At 41.4% G+C, this 23,214-nt stretch overlaps 1 protein-coding gene across 1 annotated transcript; it reads left to right on the top strand.

The window, feature by feature from the left end:
- Positions 1 to 1,467: 1,467 nt before the first annotated feature.
- On the top strand, positions 1,468 to 23,198 carry LOC135566762 (IgGFc-binding protein-like; the record flags this gene model as incomplete). The annotated part of the gene is given in 41 exon segments (XM_065014382.1): positions 1,468 to 1,545; positions 1,743 to 1,826; positions 2,017 to 2,207; positions 2,590 to 2,719; positions 4,478 to 4,722; positions 5,060 to 5,208; positions 5,476 to 5,604; positions 5,720 to 5,858; positions 6,151 to 6,226; positions 6,229 to 6,291; positions 6,720 to 6,919; positions 7,045 to 7,099; positions 7,102 to 7,182; positions 7,379 to 7,462; positions 7,653 to 7,824; positions 7,827 to 7,842; positions 8,227 to 8,356; positions 10,137 to 10,381; positions 10,719 to 10,867; positions 11,134 to 11,262; positions 11,378 to 11,516; positions 11,811 to 11,952; positions 12,381 to 12,390; positions 12,392 to 12,578; positions 12,703 to 12,841; positions 13,040 to 13,123; positions 13,315 to 13,492; positions 13,891 to 14,018; positions 16,397 to 16,641; positions 16,980 to 17,128; positions 17,395 to 17,523; positions 17,639 to 17,777; positions 18,072 to 18,213; positions 18,642 to 18,841; positions 18,967 to 19,105; positions 19,304 to 19,387; positions 19,578 to 19,768; positions 20,153 to 20,282; positions 22,069 to 22,313; positions 22,652 to 22,800; positions 23,070 to 23,198. Coding segments are annotated over 41 exon segments (5,594 nt in total), but the record flags the coding sequence as incomplete, so codon positions are not given.
- Between the last annotated feature and the right edge of the window lie 16 nt (positions 23,199 to 23,214).

The raw sequence follows: 23,214 nt of genomic DNA on the forward strand, positions 1-23,214 counted from the left end.
CACACACACACACACACACACACACACACACACACACACACACACACACACACACACACACACATGACTGATTCACCCTGTCTCTGACTCCAGTTGTAACAAGAAGCCCAACACCACCATCCCAGGCTGTACTGATGATGAACTGGACAGGTATGAGAGCTCTGGCTACTGCGGCATGCTACTGGACAAGAACGGACCGTTCGCTGTCTGTCACCCTAAGGTCAACCCCAATGTGAGTAACTACCGTAATGTGTGGTATATAGTGTCTTACCTAATGTGAGATGTTACTGTAATGTACGGTATATAGGGTCATATCATATTTTGTCTTCAAGATTCAACAAACGTTTGTTTAACGTGTGAAATCTCACAACCAAGAAAAACATTTTTAAATATATAGACATTTTTAGTGCAGAGATTTTTAAATACGCTTAATTCAATTCAAACAACTTTGTCACTTAAGTAACCAAACCTCCAAGCTTTGTGTGCAAGTCGAAGACACGCATATGTTTATGTGTCTATTTCAGAGTTTCTTCAAGGACTGTCTGTTGACTCTGTGCGAAGCTGGATGGTGCTCAACCCATCCTGTGTGAGTCCATCGAGTCGACGTCAACGACTGTCAGACCGAGGAGTCACCATCGGAACCCGGAGGAACAGCACCTTCTGCCGTGAGTACAGATCAGTTAAGTCAATTCCATTCATTCCAGTCATTTCAGAAAGTAAACCAAATTCTCATTCCAAGTGTCCCTCACTGAAAAGCATTAAAGAGAATTGGAATTGGTATTTTAAAGTACTTCCTGAATTGACTGGAATTGAAATGAAATGGACCCCAACCCTGCTACAGATACATGTTATACATAATAATAACAAGGAAGAGACGGATATTGATGATGAAGATGGAAATTGCAGTGATTAATATAATAATAATTATTCATTCACTCACCAAAGACCCTGCTGTTATTAGCACATCAAAGACCAAACAATACACTCTAACAGTACTGTTCCGTATAATCAACAACGTCATTATTAAGAGACAGTCATGTTTTAAATAGACCTATCTCCTAATGTCTCCTCTTCCTCCTTCTCTCCAGCTCTGACATGCCCCCAACAGTCAGTACGTGCCCTGTGCCGCCCCTTGCCAGCCCAGCTGTGCCTCCAGACCCTCCACAGGGTGTGATGCTCCCTGTTCAGAGGGCTGTGTGTGACCCTGGTTACGTCCTCAGCGCCGGGAAGTGTGTCAAAGAGAACTCCTGTGGCTGCAAAGGCACCAACGGACAGTACTACGAGGTGAGTGTGTTGTGTGTCGGCTGATGGACTTTGTGTGTGTGACGTGTATGTAACCAACCTGCAACCAACCAATGATGAACTATTGTCTCTCCCTCCATCTCCTCCTTCCCTCCCTCCCTCCAGCCTGGTGAGGAGTGGTACCTGGAGGACTGTAAGCTGAAATGTTATTGTAACGCTCCTTCGTCACCTGCAATCCCTCTGATTGCCCTCCAATGCACGAGTGTAAGGTCCAGGGAGGAGAGCTGGACTGCTACCCTACAAGTAAGTTCCCTGAAATAAACAGTCCGTACAAACACCCACACACACTCAGAATGGTGTTTGACATCTGACCTCTTGGATGGTAGGGGAGGTGACCAGGCTGTGACCATATGAGTTGACCAGACAGCACAAACAGATCTGAGACTTGGCTATAATGTCTTTCTCTCTTATGTCTCATGCTGTCTCCCTCTGTCCCTCAGCCCCAACTACAGTCAAACCAACTACTCCCATACCAACTACACCTAAACCAACTACTCCCAAACCTACTACCACAAAACCACCAGGTGAAATTAACAGACAATCATCTGTTCTCATTCTTACGATCAGAATCAGAAACCGCTTTCTGTATTTGCACAAATCAATTAATTGGTAACCCAATAATTCCTGATATTAACCCCTTGTCTCCTTCCGCCCCACCCTCTTACCCTCTCTTCTTTGCCTCCCCCATCCTCCTCTCCCTCTCTCCCCCAATAGTGACGTGCCCTCCCAATGCTGAGTATATAGAGTGTGGCCCTGCCTGCATCCCCAGCTGTAAGGAACCCTCCACCAACTGCACTGGCTCCTGTATCAGCGCGTGTTTCTGTAAGCCAGGCTTTGTGTTCAAAGGCAGACGCTGTGTCCCCATAGAAACATGTGGCTGTCTGGAGGGAGGTGACTACTATGAGGTACGAGACCATCTGGGATTGGTAGTCTGTGGTTAAGAATGTACTGTGTGATTGAATATCACACAATATAATGTGATATACAATTTTGTGAATGATTTACATCTGCATACCAATCGATATATGATACACAATATATACGATGTGATACACAATATGATACAATATTATACGATACAGTACTTTTACTGTCCAGAATGTCCACTCACATGGATATTGATAGTGCTCCTCTCAGCACATCACAAATATACTTAGAAAATTACCAGCAACACAAGGAACACACGCAAATGTTCACAGAATGCACAAATAAATGACCAAATATATATATATATATTGTCAAAACAACATGTTAACAATTCTCTCTACCTGTCTCTGTCCTTTTTAGCCAGGAGAGATCATCTTTGGGGACGGCTGCTCCAAGCTGTGTCGTTGTGCTGGAAACTACATCTTGGACTGTGTGGACAACTCCTGCTCTCCCACGGAGGAGTGTCGCAACGGAGCCTGCTATCCTAAAGGTACTGTTAGCTGAGTTATAATACATTGTTAGGCAAAGTTATCATAACTTGTATTAGCTCAGTTGTCACAACTTGAATTAGCTGAGTTTTTATTTGACCTTTATTTAACTTGGCAAGTCAGTTAAAACTTCTTCAGGATTGGTGGGTTGAGCTAACGTAGGCTAATGCGATTAGCATGAGGTTGTAAGTAACAAGAACATTTCCCAGGACATAGACATATCTGACATTGGCAGAAAGCTTAAATTCTTGTTAATCTAACTGCACTGTCCAATTGACAGAAGCTATTACAGTGAAAGAATACCATGCTATTGTTTGAGTAGAGTGCACAGTTTTGAACATGAAAAGTTTTTCATCAACAAATTAGGCACATTTGGGCAGTCTTGATACAACATTTTGAACAGAAATGCAATGATTCATTGGATCAGTCTGTAACTTTGCACATACACTGCTGCCACCTAGTGGCCAAAATCTAAAATGAAGCTGGGCTGGAATAATACATTATGGCCTTTCTCTTGCATTTCAAACACGATGGTACAAAAAATACAAAAACGGTGGGTTTTTCTTTGTATTATATTTTACCTGATCTAATGTGTTATATCCTTCTACATTCCTTTCACATTTCCACAAACTTCAAAGTGTTTCCTTTCAAATGGTACCAAGAATATGCATATCCTTGTATCAGGTCCTGAGCTACAGGCAGTTAGATGTGGGTATGTCATTTTAGGCGAAAATTGAAAAAAGGGGTCCAACACTTAAGAGGTTTTTAAGAACAATTTCTTATTGGCAGTGATGGCGGGTTAACTGCCTTGTTCACGGACAGAACGACAGACTTTTACCTTGTCAGCTCGGGGATTCAATTGAGCAACCTTTCAGTTATTGGCCCAAAGATCTAACCACTAGGCTACCTGCCGCCCAAGTTATCATAACTTGTATTAGCTCAGTTATCATAGCTGGTATTAGCTAAGTTATGAGATCTTGTATTAGCTCAGTTATCATAACTTGTATTAGCTCAGTTATCATAACTTGTATTAGCTAAGTTATGAGATCTTGTATTAGCTCAGTTGTCATAACTTGTATTAGCTCAGTTATCATAACTTGTATTAGCTCAGTTATCATAACTTGTATTAGCTCAGTTATCATAACTTGTATTAGCTAAGTTATCATAACTTGTATTAGCTCAGTTATCATAACTTGTATTAGCTAAGTTATGAGATCTTGTATTAGCTCAGTTGTCATAACTTGTATTAGCTCAGTTATCATAACTTGTATTAGCTCAGTTATGAGATCTTGTATTAGCTCAGTTGTCATAACTTGTATTAGCTCAGTTATCATAACTTGTGTTAGCTCAGTTATCATCACTTTTTTTAGCTAAGTTATGAGATCTTGTATTAGCTCAGTTGTCATAACTTGTATTAGCTCAGTTGTCATAACTTGTATTAGCTCAGTTATCATAACTTGTATAAAGATGAAAGTCTTATCAAATCTATTATATTGGTAAGGAGTTCCATCGTGAAACCCAGGGGAACATCCAACCTACAGTAAAGTGGATCGTTCCTAGAGTTTGATTCCTAGCTATGCAAACAGACAGCCTTATATACAGTATACATGTATTATGTTCAGCTTGGAAAACACTATTTACATTTTGTCAGGCATCATTTGGTGAAAATAATAACCCAACTATGTGAACACTGAGTCAGTATTATTTCCACCAGCCAATTACTAATCTCACTCCCAACTTTATAATCACTATTCCCCCAGACACCTCTACCTGTATCGCGTCTGGTGACCCTCACTACACCACCTTCGACAAGAAGAAGTACAACTTCATGGGGAACTGCAGCTACTTGATGTCAGAGCCCTGTAACCACACGTCAGTGCCTCACTACGAGGTGCATGCTGACAACGAGAACCGCTTCAACAAACCAACCATCTCCTACCTGAAGGCTGTGCATGTGTACGTGCGTGGGGTGAAGATCTCCGTCTTGAAGGGAGGCACCGTGCAGGTGAGAGAGAGAGGGATTGATGGAGGGATAGGGTTGGGGTAGAGAGAAAAAGAGATGAGGAAGACGTTTGAAAATGTTTAAATACGTAACAATAGAATGAAATAGTGATAAAATGCAGAGCCCTGCATGTACACATTCAATATGAAGTAACATACACTGTCAAGAACAGTTTGTCATTGTATTCAATAAATATTTCTTGCCACCGAAGGGAAATTCCTGAGCAGCATTAAATGCATCAAATTCATACAAAACACAGAACAGCTTATAAAGAGGAAGCTAAAAACATAAGAAATGAAGTGCCCCTCACTAACACGTCTGTGTCCTCTTCTCCTCCTAGTTGGATGGTATCAATGTGAACATCCCACTGACCCCAGCTACAGGCGTGTCTGTTTTGAAGTCTGGTAAACACTACACTGTAGCCATGGACTTTGGTGTGACCGTACGATATGACGGAAACCACTATATGGACATCAAGGTCATCAAGGAGTGAGTCAAAACTGCTTCATACACACACTGAAGAGAACACACACACACACACATACAGAGAGAGAGAGACCATAAATGGGGTCTATGCAGCTTGGTTTCTTTCTACGGTTTTGGTGACCCCGACATGATATACCATTAAAATAAGCACAACGTCAAAAAAAACCAAGTAGAAAGTTCTCACATTGTAATATTTTTATTTTATAATTTTGTCATTAATATTCTAGAAAAATGCTTGACTCATCGGACTATTTGCTCCTCTGTATTTAGCTATAAGGACAAGCTGTGTGGACTGTGTGGAGACTACAACGGAAACTCCAACGATGACTTCAGGAAACCCGACGGTTCTCTGACCACCAACCCCAATGACTTTGGACACAGCTGGGTCACAGATCCCAAGTGAGTCATACCACCAGTTACACACACACACACACACACACACACACACACACACACACACACACACACACACACACACACACACATGACTGATTCACCCTGTCTCTGACTCCAGTTGTAACAAGAAGCCCAACACCACCATCCCAGGCTGTACTGATGATGAACTGGACAGGTATGAGAGCTCTGGCTACTGCGGCATGCTACTGGACAAGAACGGACCGTTCGCTGTCTGTCACCCTAAGGTCAACCCCAATGTGAGTAACTACCGTAATGTGTGGTATATAGTGTCTTACCTAATGTGAGATGTTACTGTAATGTACGGTATATAGGGTCATATCATATTTTGTCTTCAAGATTCAACAAACGTTTGTTTAACGTGTGAAATCTCACAACCAAGAAAACATTTTTAAAATATAGACATTTTTAGTGCAGAGATTTTTAAATACGCTTAATTCAATTCAAACAACTTTGTCACTTAAGTAACCAAACCTCCAAGCTTTGTGTGCAAGTCGAAGACACGCATATGTTTATGTGTGTCTATTTCAGAGTTTCTTCAAGGACTGTCTGTTTGACCTGTGCGAGCTGGATGGTGCTCAACCCATCCTGTGTGAGTCCATCGAGTCGACGTCAACGACTGTCAGGACCGAGGAGTCACCATCGGAACCTGGAGGAACAGCACCTTCTGCCGTGAGTACAGATCAGTGTTGGGGTCAATTCCATTTCATTCCAGTCATTTCAGAAAGTAAACCAAATTCTCATTCCAAGTGTCCCTCACTGAAAAGCATTAAAGAGAATTGGAATTGGTATTTTAAAGTACTTCCTGAATTGACTGGAATTGAAATGAAATGGACCCCAACCCTGCTACAGATACATGTTATACATAATAATAACAAGGAAGAGACGGATATTGATGATGAAGATGGAAATTGCAGTGATTAATATAATAATAATTATTCATTCACTCACCAAAGACCCTGCTGTTATTAGCACATCAAAGACCAAACAATACACTCTAACAGTACTGTTCCGTATAATCAACAACGTCATTATTAAGAGACAGTCATGTTTTAAATAGACCTATCTCCTAATGTCTCCTCTTCCCTCCTTCTCTCCAGCTCTGACATGCCCCCCCAACAGTCAGTACGTGCCCTGTGCCGCCCCTTGCCAGCCCAGCTGTGCCTCCAGACCCTCCACAGGGTGTGATGCTCCCTGTTCAGAGGGCTGTGTGTGTGACCCTGGTTACGTCCTCAGCGCCGGGAAGTGTGTCAAAGAGAACTCCTGTGGCTGCAAAGGCACCAACGGACAGTACTACGAGGTGAGTGTGTTGTGTGTCGGCTGATGGACTTTGTGTGTGTGACGTGTATGTAACCAACCTGCAACCAACCAATGATGAACTATTGTCTCTCCCTCCATCTCTCCTCCTTCCCTCCCTCCCTCCAGCCTGGTGAGGAGTGGTACCTGGAGGACTGTAAGCTGAAATGTTATTGTAACGCTCCTTCGTCACCTGCAATCCCTCTGATTGCCCTCCAATGCACGAGTGTAAGGTCCAGGGAGGAGAGCTGGACTGCTACCCTACAAGTAAGTTCCCTGAAATAAACAGTCCGTACAAACACACACACACTCAGAATGGTGTTTTGACATCTGACCTCTTGGATGGTAGGGGAGGTGACCAGGCTGTGACCATATGAGTTGACCAGACAGCACAAACAGATCTGAGACTTGGCTATAATGTCTTTCTCTCTTATGTCTCATGCTGTCTCCCTCTGTCCCTCAGCCCCAACTACAGTCAAACCAACTACTCCCATACCAACTACACCTAAACCAACTACTCCCAAACCTACTACCACAAAACCACCAGGTGAAATTAACAGACAATCATCTGTTCTCATTCTTACGATCAGAATCAGAAACCGCTTTCTGTATTTGCACAAATCAATTAATTGGTAACCCAATAATTCCTGATATTAACCCCTTGTCTCCTTCCGCCCCACCCTCTTACCCTCTCTTCTTTGCCTCCCCCATCCTCCTCTCCCTCTCTCCCCCAATAGTGACGTGCCCTCCCAATGCTGAGTATATAGAGTGTGGCCCTGCCTGCATCCCCAGCTGTAAGGAACCCTCCACCAACTGCACTGGCTCCTGTATCAGCGCGTGTTTCTGTAAGCCAGGCTTTGTGTTCAAAGGCAGACGCTGTGTCCCCATAGAAACATGTGGCTGTCTGGAGGAGGTGACTACTATGAGGTACGAGACCATCTGGGATTGTTAGTCTGTGGTTAAGAATGTACTGTGTGATTGAATATCACACAATATAATGTGATATACAATTTTGTGAATGATTTACAATACGGCATACCAATCGATATATGATACACAATATATACGATGTGATACACAATATGATACAATATTATACGATACAGTACTTTTACTGTCCAGAATGTCCACTCACATGGATATTGATAGTGCTCCTCTCAGCACATCACAAATATACTTAGAAAATTACCAGCAACACAAGGAACACACGCAAATGTTCACAGAATGCACAAATAAATGACCAAATATATATATATATATTGTCAAAACAACATGTTAACAATTCCTCTCTACCTGTCTCTGTCCTTTTAGCCAGGAGAGATCATCTTTGGGGACGGCTGCTCCAAGCTGTGTCGTTGTGCTGGAAACTACATCTTGGACTGTGTGGACAACTCCTGCTCTCCCACGGAGGAGTGTCGCAACGGAGCCTGCTATCCTAAAGGTACTGTTAGCTGAGTTATAATACATTGTTAGGCAAAGTTATCATAACTTGTATTAGCTCAGTTGTCACAACTTGAATTAGCTGAGTTTTTATTTGACCTTTATTTAACTTGGCAAGTCAGTTAAAACTTCTTCAGGATTGGTGGGTTGAGCTAACGTAGGCTAATGCGATTAGCATGAGGTTGTAAGTAACAAGAACATTTCCCAGGACATAGACATATCTGACATTGGCAGAAAGCTTAAATTCTTGTTAATCTAACTGCACTGTCCAATTGACAGAAGCTATTACAGTGAAAGAATACCATGCTATTGTTTGAGTAGAGTGCACAGTTTTGAACATGAAAAGTTTTTCATCAACAAATTAGGCACATTTGGGCAGTCTTGATACAACATTTTGAACAGAAATGCAATGATTCATTGGATCAGTCTGTAACTTTGCACATACACTGCTGCCACCTAGTGGCCAAAATCTAAAATGAAGCTGGGCTGGAATAATACATTATGGCCTTTCTCTTGCATTTCAAACACGATGGTACAAAAAAATACAAAAAAACGGTGGGTTTTTCTTTGTATTATATTTTACCTGATCTAATGTGTTATATCCTTCTACATTCCTTTCACATTTCCACAAACTTCAAAGTGTTTCCTTTCAAATGGTACCAAGAATATGCATATCCTTGTATCAGGTCCTGAGCTACAGGCAGTTAGATGTGGGTATGTCATTTTAGGCGAAAATTGAAAAAAAGGGGTCCAACACTTAAGAGGTTTTTAAGAACAATTTCTTATTGGCAGTGATGGCGGGTTAACTGCCTTGTTCACGGACAGAACGACAGACTTTTACCTTGTCAGCTCGGGATTCAATTGAGCAACCTTTCAGTTATTGGCCCAAAGATCTAACCACTAGGCTACCTGCCGCCCAAGTTATCATAACTTGTATTAGCTCAGTTATCATAGCTGGTATTAGCTAAGTTATGAGATCTTGTATTAGCTCAGTTATCATAACTTGTATTAGCTCAGTTATCATAACTTGTATTAGCTAAGTTATGAGATCTTGTATTAGCTCAGTTGTCATAACTTGTATTAGCTCAGTTATCATAACTTGTATTAGCTCAGTTATCATAACTTGTATTAGCTCAGTTATCATAACTTGTATTAGCTAAGTTATCATAACTTGTATTAGCTCAGTTATCATAACTTGTATTAGCTAAGTTATGAGATCTTGTATTAGCTCAGTTGTCATAACTTGTATTAGCTCAGTTATCATAACTTGTATTAGCTCAGTTATCATAAGTTATAGAGTTATGAGATCTTGTATTAGCTCAGTTGTCATAACTTGTATTAGCTCAGTTATCATAACTTGTGTTAGCTCAGTTATCATCACTTGTTTTAGCTAAGTTATGAGATCTTGTATTAGCTCAGTTGTCATAACTTGTATTAGCTCAGTTGTCATAACTTGTATTAGCTCAGTTATCATAACTTGTATAAAGATGAAAGTCTTATCAAATCTATTATATTGGTAAGGAGTTCCATCGTGAAACCCAGGGGAACATCCAACCTACAGTAAAGTGGATCGTTCCTAGAGTTTGATTCCTAGCTATGCAAACAGACAGCCTTATATACAGTATACATGTATTATGTTCAGCTTGGAAAACACTATTTACATTTTGTCAGGCATCATTTGGTGAAAATAATAACCCAACTATGTGAACACTGAGTCAGTATTATTTCCACCAGCCAATTACTAATCTCACTCCCAACTTTATAATCACTATTCCCCCCAGACACCTCTACCTGTATCGCGTCTGGTGACCCTCACTACACCACCTTCGACAAGAAGAAGTACAACTTCATGGGGAACTGCAGCTACTTGATGTCAGAGCCCTGTAACCACACGTCAGTGCCTCACTACGAGGTGCATGCTGACAACGAGAACCGCTTCAACAAACCAACCATCTCCTACCTGAAGGCTGTGCATGTGTACGTGCGTGGGGTGAAGATCTCCGTCTTGAAGGGAGGCACCGTGCAGGTGAGAGAGAGAGGGATTGATGGAGGGATAGGGTTGGGGTAGAGAGAAAAAGAGATGAGGAAGACGTTTGAAAATGTTTAAATACGTAACAATAGAATGAAATAGTGATAAAATGCAGAGCCCTGCATGTACACATTCAATATGAAGTAACATACACTGTCAAGAACAGTTTGTCATTGTATTCAATAAATATTTCTTGCCACCGAAGGGAAATTCCTGAGCAGCATTAAATGCATCAAATTCATAAAAACACAGAACAGCTTATAAAGAGGAAGCTAAAAAACATAAGAAATGAAGTGCCCCTCACTAACACGTCTGTGTCCTCTTCTCCTCCTAGTTGGATGGTATCAATGTGAACATCCCACTGACCCCAGCTACAGGCGTGTCTGTTTTGAAGTCTGGTAAACACTACACTGTAGCCATGGACTTTGGTGTGACCGTACGATATGACGGAAACCACTATATGGACATCAAGGTCATCAAGGAGTGAGTCAAAACTGCTTCATACACACACTGAAGAGAACACACACACACACACATACAGAGAGAGAGACCATAAATGGGGTCTATGCAGCTTGGTTTCTTTCTACGGTTTTGGTGACCCCGACATGATATACCATTAAAATAAGCACAACGTAAAATAAAACCAAGTAGAAAGTTCTCACATTGTAATATTTTTATTTTATAATTTTGTCATTAATATTCTAGAAAAAATGCTTGACTCATCGGACTATTTGCTCCTCTGTATTTAGCTATAAGGACAAGCTGTGTGGACTGTGTGGAGACTACAACGGAAACTCCAACGATGACTTCAGGAAACCCGACGGTTCTCTGACCACCAACCCCAATGACTTTGGACACAGCTGGGTCACAGATCCCAAGTGAGTCATACCACCAGTTACACACACACACACACACACACACACACACACACACACACACACACACACACACACACACACACACATGACTGATTCACCCTGTCTCTGACTCCAGTTGTAACAAGAAGCCCAACACCACCATCCCAGGCTGTACTGATGATGAACTGGACAGGTATGAGAGCTCTGGCTACTGCGGCATGCTACTGGACAAGAACGGACCGTTCGCTGTCTGTCACCCTAAGGTCAACCCCAATGTGAGTAACTACCGTAATGTGTGGTATATAGTGTCTTACCTAATGTGAGATGTTACTGTAATGTACGGTATATAGGGTCATATCATATTTTGTCTTCAAGATTCAACAAACGTTTGTTTAACGTGTGAAATCTCACAACCAAGAAAAACATTTTTAAATATATAGACATTTTTAGTGCAGAGATTTTTAAATACGCTTAATTCAATTCAAACAACTTTGTCACTTAAGTAACCAAACCTCCAAGCTTTGTGTGCAAGTCAAAGACACGCATATGTTTATGTGTGTCTATTTCAGAGTTTCTTCAAGGACTGTCTGTTTGACCTGTGCGAGCTGGATGGTGCTCAACCCATCCTGTGTGAGTCCATCGAGTCGTACGTCAACGACTGTCAGGACCGAGGAGTCACCATCGGAACCTGGAGGAACAGCACCTTCTGCCGTGAGTACAGATCAGTGTTGGGGTCAATTCCATTTCATTCCAGTCATTTCAGAAAGTAAACCAAATTCTCATTCCAAGTGTCCCTCACTGAAAAGCATTAAAGAGAATTGGAATTGGTATTTTAAAGTACTTCCTGAATTGACTGGAATTGAAATGAAATGGACCCCAACCCTGCTACAGATACATGTTATACATAATAATAACAAGGAAGAGACGGATATTGATGATGAAGATGGAAATTGCAGTGATTAATATAATAATAATTATTCATTCACTCACCAAAGACCCTGCTGTTATTAGCACATCAAAGACCAAACAATACACTCTAACAGTACTGTTCCGTATAATCAACAACGTCATTATTAAGAGACAGTCATGTTTTAAATAGACCTATCTCCTAATGTCTCCTCTTCCCTCCTTCTCTCCAGCTCTGACATGCCCCCAACAGTCAGTACGTGCCCTGTGCCGCCCCTTGCCAGCCCAGCTGTGCCTCCAGACCCTCCACAGGGTGTGATGCTCCCTGTTCAGAGGGCTGTGTGTGTGACCCTGGTTACGTCCTCAGCGCCGGGAAGTGTGTCAAAGAGAACTCCTGTGGCTGCAAAGGCACCAACGGACAGTACTACGAGGTGAGTGTGTTGTGTGTCGGCTGATGGACTTTGTGTGTGTGACGTGTATGTAACCAACCTGCAACCAACCAATGATGAACTATTGTCTCTCCCTCCATCTCTCCTCCTTCCTCCCTCCCTCCAGCCTGGTGAGGAGTGGTACCTGGAGGACTGTAAGCTGAAATGTTATTGTAACGCTCCCTTCGTCACCTGCAATCCCTCTGATTGCCCTCCAATGCACGAGTGTAAGGTCCAGGGAGGAGAGCTGGACTGCTACCCTACAAGTAAGTTCCCTGAAATAAACAGTCCGTACAAACACCCACACACACTCAGAATGGTGTTTTGACATCTGACCTCTTGGATGGTAGGGGAGGTGACCAGGCTGTGACCATATGAGTTGACCAGACAGCACAAACAGATCTGAGACTTGGCTATAATGTCTTTCTCTCTTATGTCTCATGCTGTCTCCCTCTGTCCCTCAGCCCCAACTACAGTCAAACCAACTACTCCCATACCAACTACACCTAAACCAACTACTCCCAAACCTACTACCACAAAACCACCAGGTGAAATTAACAGACAATCATCTGTTCTCATTCTTACGATCAGAATCAGAAACCGCTTTCTGTATTTGCACAAATCAATTAATTGGTAACCCAATAATTCCTGATATTAACCCCTTGTCTCCCTTCCGCCCCACCCTCTTACCCTCTCTTCTTTGCCTCCCCCATCCTCCTCTCCCTCTCTCCCCCAATAGTGACGTGCCCTCCCAATGCTGAGTATATAGAGTGTGGCCCTGCCTGCATCCCCAGCTGTAAGGAACCCTCCACCAACTGCACTGGCTCCTGTATCAGCGCGTGTTTCTGTAAGCCAGGCTTTGTGTTCAAAGGCAGACGCTGTGTCCCCATAGAAACATGTGGCTGTCTGGAGGGGAGGTGACTACTATGAGGTACGAGACCATCTGGGATTGTTAGTCTGTGGTTAAGAATGTACTGTGTGATTGAATATGACACAATATAATGTGATATACAATTTTGTGAATGATTTACAATACGGCATACCAATCGATATATGATACACAATATATACGATGTGATACACAATATGATACAATATTATACGATACAGTACTTTTACTGTCCAGAATGTCCACTCACATGGATATTGATAGTGCTCCTCTCAGCACATCACAAATATACTTAGAAAATTACCAGCAACACAAGGAACACACGCAAATGTTCACAGAATGCACAAATAAATGACCAAATATATATATATATATTGTCAAAACAACATGTTAACAATTCCTCTCTACCTGTCTCTGTCCTTTTAGCCCAGGAGAGATCATCTTTGGGGACGGCTGCTCCAGCTGTGTCGTTGTGCTGAAACTACATCTTGACTGTGTGGACAACTCCTGCTCTCCCACGGAGGAGTGTCGCAACGGAGCCTGCTATCCTAAAGGTACTGTTAGCTGAGTTATAATACATTGTTAGGCAAAGTTATCATAACTTGTATTAGCTCAGTTGTCACAACTTGAATTAGCTGAGTTTTTATTTGACCTTTATTTAACTTGGCAAGTCAGTTAAAACTTCTTCAGGATTGGTGGGTTGAGCTAACGTGGGCTAATGCGATTAGCATGAGGTTGTAAAGTAACAAGAACATTTCCCAGGACATAGACATATCTGACATTGGCAGAAAGCTTAAATTCTTGTTAATCTAACTGTACTGTCCAATTGACAGAAGCTATTACAGTGAAAAGAATACCATGCTATTGTTTGAGTAGAGTGCACAGTTTTGAACATGAAAAGTTTTTTCATCAACAAATTAGGCACATTTGGGCAGTCTTGATACAACATTTTGAACAGAAATGCAATGATTCATTGGATCAGTCTGTAACTTTGCACATACACTGCTGCCACCTAGCCCAAAATCTAAAATGAAGCTGGGCTGGAATAATACATTATGGCGTTTCTCTTGCATTTCAAACACGATGGTACAAAAAAATACAAAAAAAAACGGTGGGTTTTTCTTTGTATTATATTTTACCTGATCTAATGTGTTATATCCTTCTACATTCCTTTCACATTTCCACAAACTTCAAAGTGTTTCCTTTCAAATGGTACCAAGAATATGCATATCCTTGTATCAGGTCCTGAGCTACAGGCAGTTAGATGTGGGTATGTCATTTAGGCGAAAATTGAAAAAAGGGGTCCAACACTTAAGAGGTTTTAAGAACAATTTCTTATTGGCAGTGATGGCGGGTTAACTGCCTTGTTCACGGACAGAACGACAGACTTTTACCTTGTCAGCTCAGGATTCAATTGAGCAACCTTTCAGTTATTGGCCCAAAGATCTAACCACTAGGCTACCTGCCGCCCAAGTTATCATAACTTGTATTGGCTCAGTTATCATAGCTGGTATTGGCTAAGTTATTAGCTAAGTTATGAGATCTTGAGATCTTGATAACTCAGTTATCATAACTTGTATTAGCTCAGTTATCATAACTTGTATTAGCTAAGTTATGAGCTCTTGTATTAGCTCAGTTGTCATAGATCTTGTATTAGCTCAGTTATCGCTCAGTTATCATAACTTGTATTAGCTCAGTTATCATAACTTGTATTAAGCTCAGTTATGCGTAACTTGTATTAGCTCAGTTAATATAACTTATATTAGCTCAGTTATCATAACTTGTATTAGCTAAGTTATGAGATCTTGTATTAACAAGTTATCATAGCAGCATTGGCTCAGTTATGCATGTGCTTGTATTGAAAACAGTTATCATAGCTTATATTGGCTCAGTTATCATAGCTTGTGGTAGCTAAGTTATGAGATCTTGTATTAGCTCAGTTGTCATAACTTGTATTAGCTCAGTTGTCATAACTTGTATTAGCTCAGTTATCATCACTTGTATAAAGATGAAAGTCTTATCAAATCTATTATATTGGTAAGGAGTTCCATCGTGAAACCCAGGGGAACATCCAACCTAGAGTAAAGTGGATTGTTCCTAGAGTTTGATTCCTAGCTATGCAAACAGACAGCCTTATATACAGTATACATGTATTATGTTCAGCTTGGAAAACACTATTTACATTGTCGTGGAAATGTTCCTCTATTTACCAAATCATGAGCGCAAACCACACACAAGTCAGAGTTAGTTATCAAAGTCCATCTTTAATTATATGAGCTCTATCATAACCCTGTGACTCTCAGGTAATTCAGTGTCTCTCAATGAATTCTCTGAGAGCCCCTTCCACATTGCAATAGCATTTTGACTTTCAACAGTTCAGTATCTCTAATGAAAAGTTGAGAGTCCCAACATAATGGCAAATGGGATCCTTTATAGCAAAGATACACAGGATAAGACAGCATCGGCATAATTAATTGTTCAGCTTTGTCTCCTTTCTCAAACTCGGAACCATAAACCAATCCTCCATATCAACAGGCATATATCAAATTCATCCTATCTTGACAAGATCACAGAGACACACTGACTGGCACACAGACATTGTGGAGCCAAAGATATGTTTACACATGATGATCCCTTGACCTCTCCCCTCTCTGCGGCCCATGCAACTTAGTCTTGACATAGAACAGATAACTGCAACCTCGCCACAGTATTATACAAAAATACCATTCTGATGAGAAGTAACTTACAAACATATGATGAATATAAAACATCTTACCTATGTTACCAACAAATTCTGATTATTCCACAACAACATTTTGTCAGGCATCATTTGGTGAAAATAATAACCCAACTATGTGAACACTGAGTCAGTATTATTTCCACCAGCCAATTACTAATCTCACTCCCAACTTTATAATCACTATTCCCCCAGACACCTCTACCTGTATCGCGTCTGGTGACCCTCACTACACCACCTTCGACAAGAAGAAGTACAACTTCATGGGGAACTGCAGCTACTTGATGTCAGAGCCCTGTAACCACACGTCAGTGCCTCACTACGAGGTGCATGCTGACAACGAGAACCGCTTCAACAAACCAACCATCTCCTACCTGAAGGCTGTGCATGTGTACGTGCGTGGGGTGAAGATCTCCGTCTTGAAGGGAGGCACCGTGCAGGTGAGAGAGAGAGGGATTGATGGAGGGATAGGGTTGGGGTAGAGAGAAAAAGAGATGAGGAAGACGTTTGAAAATGTTTAAATACGTAACAATAGAATGAAATAGTGATAAAATGCAGAGCCCTGCATGTACACATTCAATATGAAGTAACATACACTGTCAAGAACAGTTTGTCATTGTATTCAATAAATATTTCTTGCCACCGAAGGGAAATTCCTGAGCAGCATTAAATGCATCAAATTCATACAAAACACAGAACAGCTTATAAAGAGGAAGCTAAAAAACATAAGAAATGAAGTGCCCCTCACTAACACGTCTGTGTCCTCTTCTCCTCCTAGTTGGATGGTATCAATGTGAACATCCCACTGACCCCAGCTACAGGCGTGTCTGTTTTGAAGTCTGGTAAACACTACACTGTAGCCATGGACTTTGGTGTGACCGTACGATATGACGGAAACCACTATATGGACATCAAGGTCATCAAGGAGTGAGTCAAAACTGCTTCATACACACACTGAAGAGAACACACACACACACACATACAGAGAGAGAGACCATAAATGGGGTCTATGCAGCTTGGTTTCTTTCTACGGTTTTGGTGACCCCGACATGATATACCATTAAAATAAGCACAACGTCAAATAAAAACCAAGTAGAAAGTTCTCACATTGTAATATTTTTATTTTATAATTTTGTCATTAATATTCTAGAAAAATGCTTGACTCATCGGACTATTTGCTCCTCTGTATTTAGCTATAAGGACAAGCTGTGTGGACTGTGTGGAGACTACAACGGAAACTCCAACGATGACTTCAGGAAACCCGACGGTTCTCTGACCACCAACCCCAATGACTTTGGACACAGCTGGGTCACAGATCCCAAGTGAGTCATACCACCAGTTACACACACACACACACACACACACACACACACACACACACACACACACACACACACACACACACACATGACTGATTCACCCTGTCTCTGACTCCAGTTGTAACAAGAAGCCCAACACCACCATCCCAGGCTGTACTGATGATGAACTGGACAGGTATGAGAGCTCTGGCTACTGCGGCATGCTACTGGACAAGAACGGACCGTTCGCTGTCTGTCACCCTAAGGTCAACCCCAATGTGAGTAACTACCGTAATGTGTGGTATATAGTGTCTTACCTAATGTGAGATGTTACTGTAATGTACGGTATATAGGGTCATATCATATTTTGTCTTCAAGATTCAACAAACGTTTGTTTAACGTGTGAAATCTCACAACCAAGAAAAACATTTTTAAATATATAGACATTTTTAGTGCAGAGATTTTTAAATACGCTTAATTCAATTCAAACAACTTTGTCACTTAAGTAACCAAACCTCCAAGCTTTGTGTGCAAGTCGAAGACACGCATATGTTTATGTGTGTCTATTTCAGAGTTTCTTCAAGGACTGTCTGTTTGACCTGTGCGAGCTGGATGGTGCTCAACCCATCCTGTGTGAGTCCATCGAGTCGTACGTCAACGACTGTCAGGACCGAGGAGTCACCATCGGAACCTGGAGGAACAGCACCTTCTGCCGTGAGTACAGATCAGTGTTGGGGTCAATTCCATTTCATTCCAGTCATTTCAGAAAGTAAACCAAATTCTCATTCCAAGTGTCCCTCACTGAAAAGCATTAAAGAGAATTGGAATTGGTATTTTAAAGTACTTCCTGAATTGACTGGAATTGAAATGAAATGGACCCCAACCCTGCTACAGATACATGTTATACATAATAATAACAAGGAAGAGACGGATATTGATGATGAAGATGGAAATTGCAGTGATTAATATAATAATAATTATTCATTCACTCACCAAAGACCCTGCTGTTATTAGCACATCAAAGACCAAACAATACACTCTAACAGTACTGTTCCGTATAATCAACAACGTCATTATTAAGAGACAGTCATGTTTTAAATAGACCTATCTCCTAATGTCTCCTCTTCCCTCCTTCTCTCCAGCTCTGACATGCCCCCCCAACAGTCAGTACGTGCCCTGTGCCGCCCCTTGCCAGCCCAGCTGTGCCTCCAGACCCTCCACAGGGTGTGATGCTCCCTGTTCAGAGGGCTGTGTGTGTGACCCTGGTTACGTCCTCAGCGCCGGGAAGTGTGTCAAAGAGAACTCCTGTGGCTGCAAAGGCACCAACGGACAGTACTACGAGGTGAGTGTGTTGTGTGTCGGCTGATGGACTTTGTGTGTGTGACGTGTATGTAACCAACCTGCAACCAACCAATGATGAACTATTGTCTCTCCCTCCATCTCTCCTCCTTCCCTCCCTCCCTCCAGCCTGGTGAGGAGTGGTACCTGGAGGACTGTAAGCTGAAATGTTATTGTAACGCTCCCTTCGTCACCTGCAATCCCTCTGATTGCCCTCCAATGCACGAGTGTAAGGTCCAGGGAGGAGAGCTGGACTGCTACCCTACAAGTAAGTTCCCTGAAATAAACAGTCCGTACAAACACCCACACACACTCAGAATGGTGTTTTGACATCTGACCTCTTGGATGGTAGGGGAGGTGACCAGGCTGTGACCATATGAGTTGACCAGACAGCACAAACAGATCTGAGACTTGGCTATAATGTCTTTCTCTCTTATGTCTCATGCTGTCTCCCTCTGTCCCTCAGCCCCAACTACAGTCAAACCAACTACTCCCATACCAACTACACCTAAACCAACTACTCCCAAACCTACTACCACAAAACCACCAGGTGAAATTAACAGACAATCATCTGTTCTCATTCTTACGATCAGAATCAGAAACCGCTTTCTGTATTTGCACAAATCAATTAATTGGTAACCCAATAATTCCTGATATTAACCCCTTGTCTCCCTTCCGCCCCACCCTCTTACCCTCTCTTCTTTGCCTCCCCATCCTCCTCTCCCTCTCTCCCCCAATAGTGACGTGCCCTCCCAATGCTGAGTATATAGAGTGTGGCCCTGCCTGCATCCCCAGCTGTAAGGAACCCTCCACCAACTGCACTGGCTCCTGTATCAGCGCGTGTTTCTGTAAGCCAGGCTTTGTGTTCAAAGGCAGACGCTGTGTCCCCATAGAAACATGTGGCTGTCTGGAGGGAGGTGACTACTATGAGGTACGAGACCATCTGGGATTGGTAGTCTGTGGTTAAGAATGTACTGTGTGATTGAATATGACACAATATAATGTGATATACAATTTTGTGAATGATTTACAATACGGCATACCAATCGATATATGATACACAATATATACGATGTGATACACAATATGATACAATATTATACGATACAGTACTTTTACTGTCCAGAATGTCCACTCACATGGATATTGATAGTGCTCCTCTCAGCACATCACAAATATACTTAGAAAATTACCAGCAACACAAGGAACACACGCAAATGTTCACAGAATGCACAAATAAATGACCAAATATATATATATATATTGTCAAAACAACATGTTAACAATTCCTCTCTACCTGTCTCTGTCCTTTTAGCCAGGAGAGATCATCTTTGGGGACGGCTGCTCCAAGCTGTGTCGTTGTGCTGGAAACTACATCTTGGACTGTGTGGACAACTCCTGCTCTCCCACGGAGGAGTGTCGCAACGGAGCCTGCTATCCTAAAGGTACTGTTAGCTGAGTTATAATACATTGTTAGGCAAAGTTATCATAACTTGTATTAGCTCAGTTGTCACAACTTGAATTAGCTGAGTTTTTATTTGACCTTTATTTAACTTGGCAAGTCAGTTAAAACTTCTTCAGGATTGGTGGGTTGAGCTAACGTAGGCTAATGCGATTAGCATGAGGTTGTAAGTAACAAGAACATTTCCCAGGACATAGACATATCTGACATTGGCAGAAAGCTTAAATTCTTGTTAATCTAACTGCACTGTCCAATTGACAGAAGCTATTACAGTGAAAGAATACCATGCTATTGTTTGAGTAGAGTGCACAGTTTTGAACATGAAAAGTTTTTCATCAACAAATTAGGCACATTTGGGCAGTCTTGATACAACATTTTGAACAGAAATGCAATGATTCATTGGATCAGTCTGTAACTTTGCACATACACTGCTGCCACCTAGTGGCCAAAATCTAAAATGAAGCTGGGCTGGAATAATACATTATGGCCTTTCTCTTGCATTTCAAACACGATGGTACAAAAAAATACAAAAAAACGGTGGGTTTTTCTTTGTATTATATTTTACCTGATCTAATGTGTTATATCCTTCTACATTCCTTTCACATTTCCACAAACTTCAAAGTGTTTCCTTTCAAATGGTACCAAGAATATGCATATCCTTGTATCAGGTCCTGAGCTACAGGCAGTTAGATGTGGGTATGTCATTTTAGGCGAAAATTGAAAAAAGGGGTCCAACACTTAAGAGGTTTTTAAGAACAATTTCTTATTGGCAGTGATGGCGGGTTAACTGCCTTGTTCACGGACAGAACGACAGACTTTTACCTTGTCAGCTCGGGGATTCAATTGAGCAACCTTTCAGTTATTGGCCCAAAGATCTAACCACTAGGCTACCTGCCGCCCAAGTTATCATAACTTGTATTAGCTCAGTTATCATAGCTGGTATTAGCTAAGTTATGAGATCTTGTATTAGCTCAGTTATCATAACTTGTATTAGCTCAGTTATCATAACTTGTATTAGCTAAGTTATGAGATCTTGTATTAGCTCAGTTGTCATAACTTGTATTAGCTCAGTTATCATAACTTGTATTAGCTCAGTTATCATAACTTGTATTAGCTCAGTTATCATAACTTGTATTAGCTAAGTTATCATAACTTGTATTAGCTCAGTTATCATAACTTGTATTAGCTAAGTTATGAGATCTTGTATTAGCTCAGTTGTCATAACTTGTATTAGCTCAGTTATCATAACTTGTATTAGCTCAGTTATCATAACTTGTATTAGCTCAGTTATGAGATCTTGTATTAGCTCAGTTGTCATAACTTGTATTAGCTCAGTTATCATAACTTGTGTTAGCTCAGTTATCATCACTTGTTTTAGCTAAGTTATGAGATCTTGTATTAGCTCAGTTGTCATAACTTGTATTAGCTCAGTTGTCATAACTTGTATTAGCTCAGTTATCATAACTTGTATAAAGATGAAAGTCTTATCAAATCTATTATATTGGTAAGGAGTTCCATCGTGAAACCCAGGGGAACATCCAACCTACAGTAAAGTGGATCGTTCCTAGAGTTTGATTCCTAGCTATGCAAACAGACAGCCTTATATACAGTATACATGTATTATGTTCAGCTTGGAAAACACTATTTACATTTTGTCAGGCATCATTTGGTGAAAATAATAACCCAACTATGTGAACACTGAGTCAGTATTATTTCCACCAGCCAATTACTAATCTCACTCCCAACTTTATAATCACTATTCCCCCCAGACACCTCTACCTGTATCGCGTCTGGTGACCCTCACTACACCACCTTCGACAAGAAGAAGTACAACTTCATGGGGAACTGCAGCTACTTGATGTCAGAGCCCTGTAACCACACGTCAGTGCCTCACTACGAGGTGCATGCTGACAACGAGAACCGCTTCAACAAACCAACCATCTCCTACCTGAAGGCTGTGCATGTGTACGTGCGTGGGGTGAAGATCTCCGTCTTGAAGGGAGGCACCGTGCAGGTGAGAGAGAGAGGGATTGATGGAGGGATAGGGTTGGGGTAGAGAGAAAAAGAGATGAGGAAGACGTTTGAAAATGTTTAAATACGTAACAATAGAATGAAATAGTGATAAAATGCAGAGCCCTGCATGTACACATTCAATATGAAGTAACATACACTGTCAAGAACAGTTTGTCATTGTATTCAATAAATATTTCTTGCCACCGAAGGGAAATTCCTGAGCAGCATTAAATGCATCAAATTCATACAAAACACAGAACAGCTTATAAAGAGGAAGCTAAAAAACATAAGAAATGAAGTGCCCCTCACTAACACGTCTGTGTCCTCTTCTCCTCCTAGTTGGATGGTATCAATGTGAACATCCCACTGACCCCAGCTACAGGCGTGTCTGTTTTGAAGTCTGGTAAACACTACACTGTAGCCATGGACTTTGGTGTGACCGTACGATATGACGGAAACCACTATATGGACATCAAGGTCATCAAGGAGTGAGTCAAAACTGCTTCATACACACACTGAAGAGAACACACACACACACACATACAGAGAGAGAGAGACCATAAATGGGGTCTATGCAGCTTGGTTTCTTTCTACGGTTTTGGTGACCCCGACATGATATACCATTAAAATAAGCACAACGTAAAATAAAAACCAAGTAGAAAGTTCTCACATTGTAATATTTTTATTTTATAATTTTGTCATTAATATTCTAGAAAAAATGCTTGACTCATCGGACTATTTGCTCCTCTGTATTTAGCTATAAGGACAAGCTGTGTGGACTGTGTGGAGACTACAACGGAAACTCCAACGATGACTTCAGGAAACCCGACGGTTCTCTGACCACCAACCCCAATGACTTTGGACACAGCTGGGTCACAGATCCCAAGTGAGTCATACCACCA

Source organism: Oncorhynchus nerka, unplaced genomic scaffold (genome assembly GCF_034236695.1).
Source record: "Oncorhynchus nerka isolate Pitt River unplaced genomic scaffold, Oner_Uvic_2.0 unplaced_scaffold_3429, whole genome shotgun sequence".
Lineage (NCBI taxonomy): Eukaryota > Metazoa > Chordata > Actinopteri > Salmoniformes > Salmonidae > Oncorhynchus > Oncorhynchus nerka.